The sequence below is a fragment of the Podarcis pityusensis genome (genome assembly GCF_964106645.2).
Source record: "Podarcis pityusensis genome assembly, chromosome: 12".
In the NCBI taxonomy this organism is placed as follows: Eukaryota; Metazoa; Chordata; class Lepidosauria; order Squamata; family Lacertidae; genus Podarcis; species Podarcis pityusensis.
Genome location: NC_138037.1, coordinates 54,745,013 through 54,757,027, shown reverse-complemented (window position 1 = coordinate 54,757,027; position 12,015 = coordinate 54,745,013). Strand labels below are relative to the sequence as shown.

Here is a 12,015-nt window from a genome sequence, read left to right as displayed (position 1 = left end):
AACCAGTTTTTCAGGCCTTGGTCTCAAAACATCAATACTTCCTAGTGGTCTACTTAAATACCTGCCAATAATTGGTGTTGCTCTGTCCCCTAAAATGTCTATGGGCATCTGACAGCAGATGAATGAAAGCAAAACTAAAAAATTGTGTTTTTTAACTAGCCAGTTAAGCACTGAAAGTCTCGCCCATTTAATTGGGAGAGCTAAGACCGTGCATAACTCTTTCCCAGTGAAATCAATGGGAACCAAGCCTGGAAGGGTAATTCCATAATTCTTATACACAGTTAACTGAGAGTACAGGCCCAAGGAGATGAGGTGCTGGGAGATTCATGATCAGATCTTCTATGGATTTGTTTGTTTGTTTTAGTTTTAGTTATTGGGGAAGGGGCTGAACAGGAGCAGGTGTGAGAGTATGTAACCTTTTAGAATTGTGTTTTTCTCCCCTCATGTAAATCACCTACGAACCTTTCCCTGTAGATCAGGTATGTGGTGCCTGTTCTAGTGCTATTCTCCCAGTGCTATTTGGGGATCCCCACAGCTGTTCTAAACTAAAGCAAACACTAAAGGAGATCTAATCATATATCTCCCAGCATCTCAACTAGTTATTCTACTGAAATCAGGGGGGGCTATACATAGGATATACATTTGGCTATGCCCTGTTTCTTTTTCTTTTAAGGGAGTAAACCACTGGATTTTATTATTTTAGCACTTTAATTCTGAAAAGTTATGCAGCATATGCAAAGGTAACTTTGATTCAATAAAGCAACTGACTTCACCAACTTGGTGCTCTCCTGATGTTTTAGACTACAACACCCATCAGTCCCAGCCTGGGGCCGGTGGGAATTGTAGTCCAAAACACCTGGAGGGCACCAAGTTGATGAAGGCTGTGATAAATCCACTAGTGCTAACAAAGAGTACTATGCGTGTGTGTGTGTGTGTGTGTGTGTGCGCGCGCGCTTTCCAGGCACTTGTTATGATCACTAAACAGTCTTAAAAGTTCACAAAACATGTCAAGAAGTTGGCTCAAATGTTCCCGTTTCCCACATCATAAATAGATTTTCACTTTGGGTTACGTATATAGGAAAACTGGAATTGGAGTCTATCTGACTATTAATGTAACGTATTATTTCCCCCCACCTGATTGGGAGGACCAGTCAAAATTGTCGGTCACTTCTAAAGCTGATTTCAGGGGCAGTTGGGCTGTACCTCAAATGGAAGACTTTGGTTTTGCAGATGAACTTTATTTACTTTATTTACTATATTCCCACGTTTTGATACGAACAGCATCGTTCTGTGCTGCCGGGGAGTAGGAGCCTAAAAGAGTTTCTTATCCTCTTCCTCTGGCAGCCCGACCCACTCCTTGAACTTGGGTAGTGACAACGACCTGCAGGAGGCAGCGGACTCTGCGTGGCCCAGCACAGCCCCACAGAGCAAGCCAAGGGGGGGAGCTGTGGCAAAAGGGGAAGAAGGTGCTGCCAGTGGCCCTAGACCACCAGAAAGAGCCTGTCCCCTAACCCTAGAACAACTTTGGTATTCCGTAGGACTGCAGTAAGAGCCTTTTTAGGGGCATGCAGGACACAGGTGGAGTTGCAAACCTCTGAGACACTACAATTATTATAGGGAAAATGGTCAGGGCTGTAGCCCTTGGTATTTTATGCCTGTTCACATGAAGAGACTGGTGGTGAATGCTTAAAACAAAAATATAGTTATGGTGTATATAAATGCCATGTCAAGGATTAATAATTATTTGTTCTAAAACTGTTATTAGGTTTAAAACATCATGCGGGAAATAGTATTCACAGAGTCAAATTATATAGTACACATTCTGTCTGCTGTTATGCTTGTAAGAGACCTAAAATTGTGCCAATGTCATGAACTGGAAATGCAGTACTACAGCAAACATATATTTTTTAATTCTCTGCACAGCTGCAAGCCTAAAAATTAAATCATTCGACAAACCTTTTGCTTATTTCTTAATATTATCATGCTAACTAAAATAGGGATCAACTCCCCTCATACCACTATTAATAGGAATAAATAATGTATCACTTAAATGCTACATGGTCTTCTGTGACCTCATGTTTCTCAATGAAATCTGGATTTATATCACATTAGTGTAATGTAGCTCTTAGAACTATGCAAGTTAAGCAAAATATTACTCTTGATGTAATACTTTAGTGAACACAGTGGTCCTTTATCACGACTTTTGCATTCACTTTAAATGGAACTTAGGTTCACCCAGGTAATATTTTCCCAGAATTAAGCACAGGAAAGATATCAGATGTTTATAAGCTGATGAGCACAAGAATTAGGGTTTCATTGAGGAAGGAAGGTACTTTTTAACTGAAGGTACTTCACAAAATGAAGACTAGGACATAAAAATATATTAAAACCAGTTACGTTAGCCAAGGATCTTTGTCAAAGTTCTTAGCATTTGTTTGAAAGCTAAATAAACTCAGACTAGCGTTCTTCGGTTCTCTGCCACTGGTGCCAAAGTGTACATTTTGGAGATAAGCCAGACCTGTGTTGTATTCCCTTCACAAGCCAAAAAAGAAAAAGATGGAGGAAGAGGAGAAAGAAGAAAGAAAGAGTACTATCAATCTTAATCTTGAATCTCTGCCACCTAAACCTGGAGCTGCTGCCTGGAAAAAAGCCAGCTTCCTACTATGTCCCATCAGATATTAACACATAAAACCATCTAACACTACAATTGTGGGAAACTGTGAGATACTGCAACGCTGGGGGGGGGGGTGAGTGGAAGTTGAGGGCCTCAGCCCTTATTCCATCCCCTTGTCTGTGTTAAGAAGAGATACACTCTTGACAAAGATGCAGAGCCCTATACAATAATAAAAATGTTTAACCAAATGATGAAAGCGTGACATCCAGATACATAAACAATGATGATAAAATGTGACCCGAATAATGACATCAACTTTTCTAAACACTGGGAAAGTGTTACGCAAGACAACAGCGCCGTGGGGAACTTTCTCTTCTACAGACAAGAAAATTGAATGTCCTAATTTTGTTTAATTAAATATACAAAATCACACTACAAATTACAGGCATGACATGGTCTAAACATTCCCATGCGTCTCTTGATACACTTCTATTGCCTTTTATAGCCAAAGCCTCGTCCCTTTCTCCTCCTACATCTCCCCTTAATTAGAGGTACATATAATCTGAATGCAAAGTACAACTCTATAGAAGTGCCTTCTATACACGGATATTTAGTGCCGCCCCCCTCAAGCATTGTCACTCAAATCAATGGAACTGTTTCTGATTAAGGCTGCAATCCTGTGACATTTACCTGGGATTGAGTACTATAATCTCAGTGGGTCTTGTTTCTGAGTAGACATGTATAGGACTGGCCTGTTAGTGGTTTAAAGAGGATTATTTACAGCTATTCACTCCAGCTGCATCAAATACATACAAACGAGGAACTTGATCTTTTGCTCTCTTGGTACTGTTAAAAGAAGGAACCATCAGCCAAAATTCAACTGTTTCAAGTCCCATTGATACAAATATAAGATTTAAGTGCTAAATATCCGTTGAAATCATTGAGATTTCACAGTGTTTATATTAATTTAAGAAGATCTAATTTTTAGTCACTTTTCTTGCATATTTTTCATCATGAATTGACCTGTTGCAATTTAATTCTATGACAATCTAAAACAATATGGAAATATTATTCTTATTCTAGCAATACCTGAACAGAAGTTTCCTACTATAAATAACCATATAATCATCATTAAGGAGATGCTATTCTTTATTATAAAACTTGTGTCTGTACTTAAAGCACACAGCCTGATTGAACAGCAATCAAGAGTACAAATAGTTTTGTTCTAAGTTTGATGTCTAAATGAATTTAGCAGTAAATAGTGCTGGATAGCCAACTTCCAAAGCAGCCAGATTTTTAAAATCGATCTCTTACTTTTCAAAATACTTGGACATATAAGAATATTAAAATTGTTCAGATGTTACTAGGAAATATCAGCTTTATAATTTTTGAAAACATCACATGTCACTCCCTGCATGAAATAGATTCAGTTAGATGGCAGCTAAACATTCACATGTGAAAAGGAAATTGTCTTATTTTTTCTTCTTTTCATAGAAATAGATATCACTAACAACTTGTATTTAATAGGAAATGACAGTCTATAGTGGGCATTATATAATTCAAATATAATTATGCAGTTGGTCATGTTATATAATTACATTATCTTTTTGTGCATCTACCTGTCTCTCTAAAATGATAGGGCATCTCTTTTGATCAATATTGCATGAACCTCTTGCAAAAACCATTTTGCAGCTTATTGCTGTAGTGAAAATACAGACATCTGAGTATATCTTCACCTTCCTTACAGATTTCAAAAATAACAATAATTTTGGTGGTTGTTTTTTAAAAGGTACATTCTTTTTCCAAAGAAGATACTTTTGTAAAATACAAATGCATGTTTCCTGTACAGGCTTCCTAGCCCTTTTTTTAAAAGAGTAACACGTGGAAATAATTAAAAGAGACTCTTTCAGAAGCAATTGCTGTAGAATCCAAATGTCACATTCTGCTGTGTAGTAGTGCTCCAGCACAGACATATATCAACATCTATCACTCAAGCACCCCCCCCCCCAACACGCTCTGCTCCCTTTTCTGATTAGAGATTACAGTTGCTTGAGTTGTCTTACAGGGTGTCACTGGTTTGAATGACAGATGTCTGGGCTGGAGTGTCACACTTCTTATTTTCATTTTGGATATGAAACCAATATTCCTGAAAGGCTACGTTTTCTTTAGCTATTATCCAGCTGTTTAAAACACAGTTTACCCACAGTATGCCAGAATGTACCATTCAATACATTTCTAGTCCACAAAATGTATTTCATTTCCTTCTTTCATTTAAAATACATAATTCTTTAAGTTTACACTAAATTAAACTCAAATCAGATTTTCCTAAAGTGGAATTAGAATGGCTAACCAAAGGTGAGGAAACATGATCTCTTTTTAAAGAGCGACAAAAAAAGGGGGGGCTCCTCTTCTAAATATTTAAGAAAAGTTTACTCTGGACAAGAGAGTGTTCAGAGACAGTGCAAGGAAAATCTGAAAGGCTGCCTGCACCCTCCAGATTTAGCGCAGTAATTCATAATAAAACCAAAGCAACTAACCCAGGTGATTACTTTTTTCTGGACAACATGGTAGCACAAGAATGAAACATCCAAGAGACAAAAGGTAGCAAGAGCAGCCTGGTGGGTGTCCCACAGATGCCTATGGGGCTGTTTGAGAACTGCCCCAGAGCGTGCGGCTTGCAGGTGGCAGCTGTGCAAGATCAAACTTTTGCCAGCCACCAAGCTGGGCAGGGAGACAACGTGGGCAAAGTGGCTCTGCAGAAAGTGGTCCCCATCTCCTCTCGCCTCCCATCTCTCGCCTCCTGTGACACCAGACAGTGCGGAGGCAAGAGCCACCCAAAGATGCAAGACCTAGGCAGACTTACCGAAGAGCTTGCTGGGAGGGTCCTCGTTGTCATTTGATTCCACAGGCGCAAGCAGGGACTCATTCAGCTCGTTGTCTGAAGCAGCTGCCTTGTCCTCACCTCTCAACTCTGCATTCATTTCACTCCGCAGTGACAGCAAGGGCTTACTGACTTGTCCAGCTATCATTGGATCCTAGGATGTGGGGGGAAAAGAGTGAGGGGGGGAGGGAAGTGGCAGCTTTGGTGCGCGTATTCCTATCTCTCACTCCCTCTCTCCCCTTTTTCTCTCTTGTGCACACACACACACACACACACACACACTCCTTCTCTTATCTCTGGCTGCTCCTGCTGTTATTGCTGGCTGCAGTCAAGTGAAGAGCTATTACAGATCCAATGAGTTTTCCATTACTCCCCACCCTATTAAAGCTCAACTAGCATGTGAGAGATTCCGGATGCTTTGGAGAGAAAACTTCAGGGGAAGCGACATAAGCAGCGCAGCTTTAATTGTGGGACGTGCTTCTTTGTGTGCATGTTTTTACACCTCGCTCTTTTACTTTAATGCGGTAAGAAAGGGGTGATGGTCCAGCAACGCTTTTTTCTTTTCTTTTTTTAAGGCTGCGAATGTCCTAGAGCTCTCGCTCTCTCTCGCTCTCTCGCTCTCTCTCAAAAGGAAAAGCTTTCTCACTCCAATAGCAATCAAATCAGAAGCAAAACAGCAACTCTCACAATATTAAAACTGTTTCCACAACACTGCAAAGTAATAATTCAAATGGCACAAGTATTTCATATAATCAAAAAACAATCAAGACAAGACAAGGAAAGGTTTACTTTTGCCTTTGGGTTATTAGGCTCTGAAAGTCCATAATCTCACACTTAAGGAAAAAGATAGATATATATATACAGGCAGGCAGACAAATAAAAGAAACATATATATTCACATTTGAAAAAGACAAAACTAGCAAAGGATACTTACTAAATATTTGCAATCATGCTGGTGTTTGGGACATTATAATTCCATAACGCATCTACGCAATATATATGTATAGTTTTCAATTGTTTCCTGATTATCTGAATCTATTTGATCTTCTCATTCAGAGGAATGCAGGGGGAGGGAGTTCAGTTATGATTTCCAAAACAATCTAGCATTCTTCAGTTTTGCCAATAAACAGCAGAAACTGGGGTGGGGGTGGGGATGGGGAGCCGAAAAGAAACAAGTGACCTTGTTGTGCGATCTCCCAACTATTTATTGCTAAGTTCATGCCTAAATGGTTCTTATGCAGAGAACAGGTGACCAGCGCAGAAATAGGTTGGTTAGCATGTTCCCTCTGCCCCATCCGCACATTGGTCGATGTGGTTGCCTATGGGTTTTTTTAATGTATTCATGTCTGAAAAGTGAATTTGATATGACACATGATAATCTATGAAAATGTTAATCAATACAAATAGTTTAAGCTGTCATCAAATGCACTTCTTTAGTCAATACTCATATCGCCGAAAACAATGTCACTGTCACCAGGGTTTAATTTGCACAGCACTTAAATATTGGACTCTGTGCATCAATGCACTCTTCTTCAAATACTGTAGGTAAACACATTTTCTCCCTATTTAAGGCTGAAGCACTCAGCGCGCATTTAGTTCAAGCCGAACCCTCCCTTTTGAATACCTTGATAGGTCCACTGGAGGGCAAAATTAATACTTAATTGAATCTCACAGTCATCAAAATAATCAATACTTTTTTATTATTTATTCTTTACAGTCTGTTGACTGTTTCAAACCTCAGAGGGAATGGGGTGGGGGGAAGGATTCATGGCTTTGAAACACTGTCATTTAACAAGGTAATTTTCAGTGGGACATTAGGGGTTGTGAAACATATAATAAAACAAAAATGGTGGCTTATAATAGGAAGAAAGAAAAGAATTATATTTCTGCCATCTAACAAAACAGGATAAATAAAAAAAGAAGCAGCAAGTGCAGGGAGAGAGGGAGGAGGGAGGGAGCGAGGGAGGGAGGGAGACTGGCTTTTGAAGGGTTTTATCATATCAAGAGCAGAGCTGAGCTTTCATAATGCTGACATTTCTCATCCTGACAATCCTAAACAAGTGGAAAGGATGAGATCGGAGATATCATCTTTCATCACATTCCCCAGCTTAAGAACCAACATGACAGCTTCTCTCCCCTTTACACTGTTAATTACTAAATAAAATACTACTCTCTGTCAGCATTAGATTATTGCAGATAGGAACCAATAACATTACTCCATTGTTGTTGATGTTGTTGTTATTGTTTGGCTGGTGGTGTTTTATTTTTTAAAAGTCCAGCGATACCTACCTTGAGCTTTTCAGAAAATAAATTGGGCTGTTTTCATCCTGCCTGGAATGTAATTAAAGCTGCGATCCTGAATCCACTTACATGGGAGTAAGCCACATTGAATTCAATAGGGCTTCCTTCTGAGTAGGCATAGTAAGAATTGCACCGTTAATCAGCGATGCCAATTTGCCTACTAGTATTTGTGATGTACTAATTAGTGTGAATGTGGCAGACATTTTAATGAACTTTGAGGTGTGTAGAGTCAGGCATTCGTGGGCTTTAATTATTATTTTTTTCATAATGCATTTTTATAGCATCTACTCAAGTGTACGCTGCTGTCAAACAGTCTGGTTTTCAAATAATTTGCATCTAAGGTGATCTCCAAGGAAAAGACAACATCCATATTCTTACTCTATTTTGCCCTTAAAACAAACCTTGAGGCTAGGTAAAGCTGAGATAGCACAACATACCCAAGCCATCAAAGCCACCTAGATGGAGTGCCCGAACCCAGGTCTCCCTTGCCCAAGGCCAAAAATGCTATCCATCAGTAATATCTGGATGCTAACCGGATGGAGTCCAGTCTTGGCAGTGCCTTGGAAATGCTGGTTACCCTCCGATCCCTTTGAAACCTTCCATGGACCTGCAGATCTGAGGGCATCTCTCCTGATGGGAAGGGCTTGTTGCAAAACCTTTCAACCAGGAAATGAGAACTAGTTCTCATAAGGAGCAAATATGTTAGTAATATACCACTTTCTGGGCACACAGCAGGCGAGCCCAGAAATCTGGCAGGAATGAAGCTCATCTAGAAACCACCTCCCCAGGTGCTAGTTTTCAGAGAATATTTTGCGTGGAGGAGGAACTCCGTCATGTGGGTTCCTTGTCCAGACATCACCTCATTTACCGCTTGTGGGAATGAGGCCTCAGAGTGGGGTTTGTTTGTTTGTTTGTTTTTTAAAGCTCTCTCTTGTTTTTATTGTTGCCATCTACAATTTTAACTGTGATTTTTTAAATGGTTTTGGATACCCTGGACAAGGGACAGGGTAGCTTATAAATGCATAAGCAAACAGATTTTTTGTTGACATCTGTCTGGATGAAGTCAAACTGCGTAGTGACCTCTCTGGGGGCGGGGGACAAGCCTGGGCAGTGTATATGGAGGTCCTGGGCTGCCCAGACAACAAGACACCCCCCGCCGCCTTGCTGATGTTGTCCAAAGGAAAGCAGAGGACAAATGCAAGAATTGCTGGAAGGAGGCGTACAAGGAGGCATCCAACCATCTTAGGGCCTCCACTCCAGATTTGTGTAGCATTTACAGTGGTACCTCGGGTTACAGACGCTTCAGGTTACAGACGCTTCAGGTTACAGACTCCGCTAACCCAGAAATAGTACCTTGGGTTAAGAACTTTGCTTCAGGGTGAGAACAGAAATTGTGCGGCGGCAGCAGGAGGCCCCATTAGCTAAAGTGGTGCTTCAGGTTAAGAACAGTTTCAGGTTAAGAACGGACCTCCAGAACGAATTAAGTTCTTAACCTGAGGTACCACTGTACTCTTTAGACATTACTTCTCCCGAAGATGTTCCGCAAGGCAGTCGGTACAGATTTTTCCTCGGGGTTTACTCCCAACGCCTTTCTCTCACAAATGAGTACAGTGGTACCTCAGGAGTACCTGTTAAGAACTTAATTCGTTCTGGAGGTCCGTTCTTAACCTGAAACTGTTCTTCACCTGAGGTACCACTTTAGCTAATGGGGCCTCCTGCTGCTGCCGCCACGCGATTTCTGTTCTCATCCTGAAGCAAAGTTCTTAACCCGAGGTACTATTTCTGGGTTTGCGGAGTCTGCAACCTGAAGCGTCTGTAACCTGAAGCGTCTGTAACCCGAGGTACTACTGTATAGAAACATCCTCAGAAATGGTACCATGTATGTACCTTGCGCTGTTTTCACAGAAGAATTTCCAAGGGAAACTGTGTCAAAATGCATGGAAGCATTTAACCTGCCTCTGATACCAAAGAAGGCAAATCAGATGCAAGGGGTCGGCCACACAGGGCAGCTGGGAGGTGAGGAAAGAAGGCCACTAGGGATGGCTAACCTGTGGCCCCCTCAGTGTCACTGGACTACAACTCCCAGCATTCCTCTCAGTTTTGCTGTCTGGGGCTGATAAGAGTTGGAAGCCAACAGCATCTGTAGGGACACAGGTTAGCAACTCCTGCTATGCACACTTACCGTATTTTTCGCTCTATAACACGCACCCGACCATAACACGCACGTAGTTTTTAGAGGAGGAAAATCTGTAGGCATGCCACCCGTAGGCATTCCCTCTATAACACGCACAGACATTTCCCCTTACTTTCTAGGGGGGGGGGAGTGAGTGTTATGGTGCAAAAAATACGGTACGTGGGAGCAGACTTGCATAGGATTGCGCTATAAGACTGTCTCTGCCAAGTGTCTAAGCAGAACAGTTTCAGGCTGATATATATTTGTAAATACTGAGGGGTTTTTTTAGAAAAAATTAAACATCCCTATCATAAAACAATTAAAAAGAAAAGCCCCCCGAGTGTTACTATGACTAAACACAAGCTATCAAACAACTTAGTGCTGTCAGTTAGGATGAAATTTATGACAATTACACACAGTCAATTTATTATCACACATTATTAGCATGCATTAAATGAACATACGGCTTCTGCCTGACCCCCAGGGCACCCCCAGAGGTACAAGGCTCATTGAAATAAATGAGATTTATGTTAGCACAGTATTTGAAGAGGAGACAATCATTCATTAGGAAGACTGAGAAAGGGCAAGAACCTGCACAGAGACACAGATTTTAAAATAAATAAATAAATAAGCGATCAAGGCTATCAAAGAGCTAAGTTATTTTCCTTGCGGTGACTTGCCCCCAATACTTGGCAATGCCCTTTCATAGCAAAGAGGCTGCAACATTTGCAAGTCCCCGTCTGATATTCATACTGTGTGTCAAATTGTGATGGAAGTCCTGCTGTGCTTATTGTTTTATTGGTGCTCCATATTAACCAATGGAGACATGTTTCTTGAATTTGTCTTTTTCACAGTTACTGTGCACAGATTCTAACAATGCCATAGCTAGTTGGCCCCTCATTACTTGACCTCATCAGAAAACTTGTCCAGGAGAGTCAAGAGCAGGAGGAAAGAGTGGGTGATAGAGACAGAGAGTGGGGGAATTGCTGGGCGGCAGGAAATTGGGGGGGGTGGGGAATTTGCTTGGGCTTCGTTTCTTAGACCAAACACTCTTTTCAAAAGGGTGACTCTTCTGATGTTTTGCAGTTTGGGACCCCCTTGCAGTTTCATGGTTATTGTTTCTTTAGCTAATGTATATAAAGGCTGGTTGGAAGTCACTTATTACTTCTTCCAATTACCTGCCTCAGGACCAAACTACACTGTGACATTAAATGTCTTTGCACTGAATACATAGGTTTTTTAAAAAGCAAATTGTGTCAGCTGATGGTGCTGATAATTAAGAGGATGAGAGAGGAATGGAGAGGGAAGTTAACCCTTTCCTACCCTGCTGCATTTCAAGAGAAAGTCCATCTTCTGATTTACTTTCCTCCTTATGCAAAGACTGCTTCTGGCTCCACAAGTAGCCCAGAGACTATCTGGGGATTTAAAGACATGCAGCATGACTTTCAGGGGCTTCACTCTGGCAGTGGCACGCCCACAGTGAATTTAAAGCACACTTGAAGAAACTGTCAGTGTGGCTGTGGGGTCTCAGACCTGTGCCTGACACTCTGGCTGAAGAGGTGTCACTGCCTTAATTCCTTGATCGGATACTGATCCAAAATTTGTATGGCCACTTCCGATTCAGATGTTAACAGAGAAACACAGTTGGGTGCCATCACCACTTCTAACAGCTTCATAAGGATGTTGAACAGCACCTCCTGCCTCACCTGTCAAGGCTTTGGCCTCACAGTGAAATGAAGGAACCTATTGACATAGTCGCTTCTGAGTGTGCTCTCCAGTGCTCTGAAGTCTGCAGTTCCTCCTGGTATTTTAGGGAGCTGTGTGTTGTGTAGCAGGCTGGACGACATCTATTCTAGAGCACGTGGGTGGTGTAGAACTGGCTCCCAGGCTGGCCGAAGACAGGTCAGGGCTCTTCAGCCCCCTGCTGTTTATGCCATGGGATGCCATGGGAAAAAATTTTGTCCCCAATGCTATCCAGCAGCTATATGAAGCTACTGGGAACAGTTATTAAGAGTTTGGGGTGATACCCAAACTCTATTTCTCCAT

At 41.4% G+C, this 12,015-nt stretch overlaps 1 protein-coding gene across 2 annotated transcripts in view; it reads right to left on the bottom strand.

Moving 5' to 3' along the window:
- POU6F2 (POU class 6 homeobox 2) overlaps window positions 1-12,015 on the bottom strand; it is a 291,478-nt gene that overhangs the window by 221,862 nt on the left and 57,601 nt on the right. For both annotated transcript variants that reach the window (XM_080975858.1, XM_080975859.1), the window contains exon 2: window positions 5,478-5,649. In XM_080975858.1, the coding sequence (XP_080831984.1) occupies window positions 5,478-5,649 (172 nt within the window). The remainder of the gene's footprint in view (window positions 1-5,477; window positions 5,650-12,015) is intronic.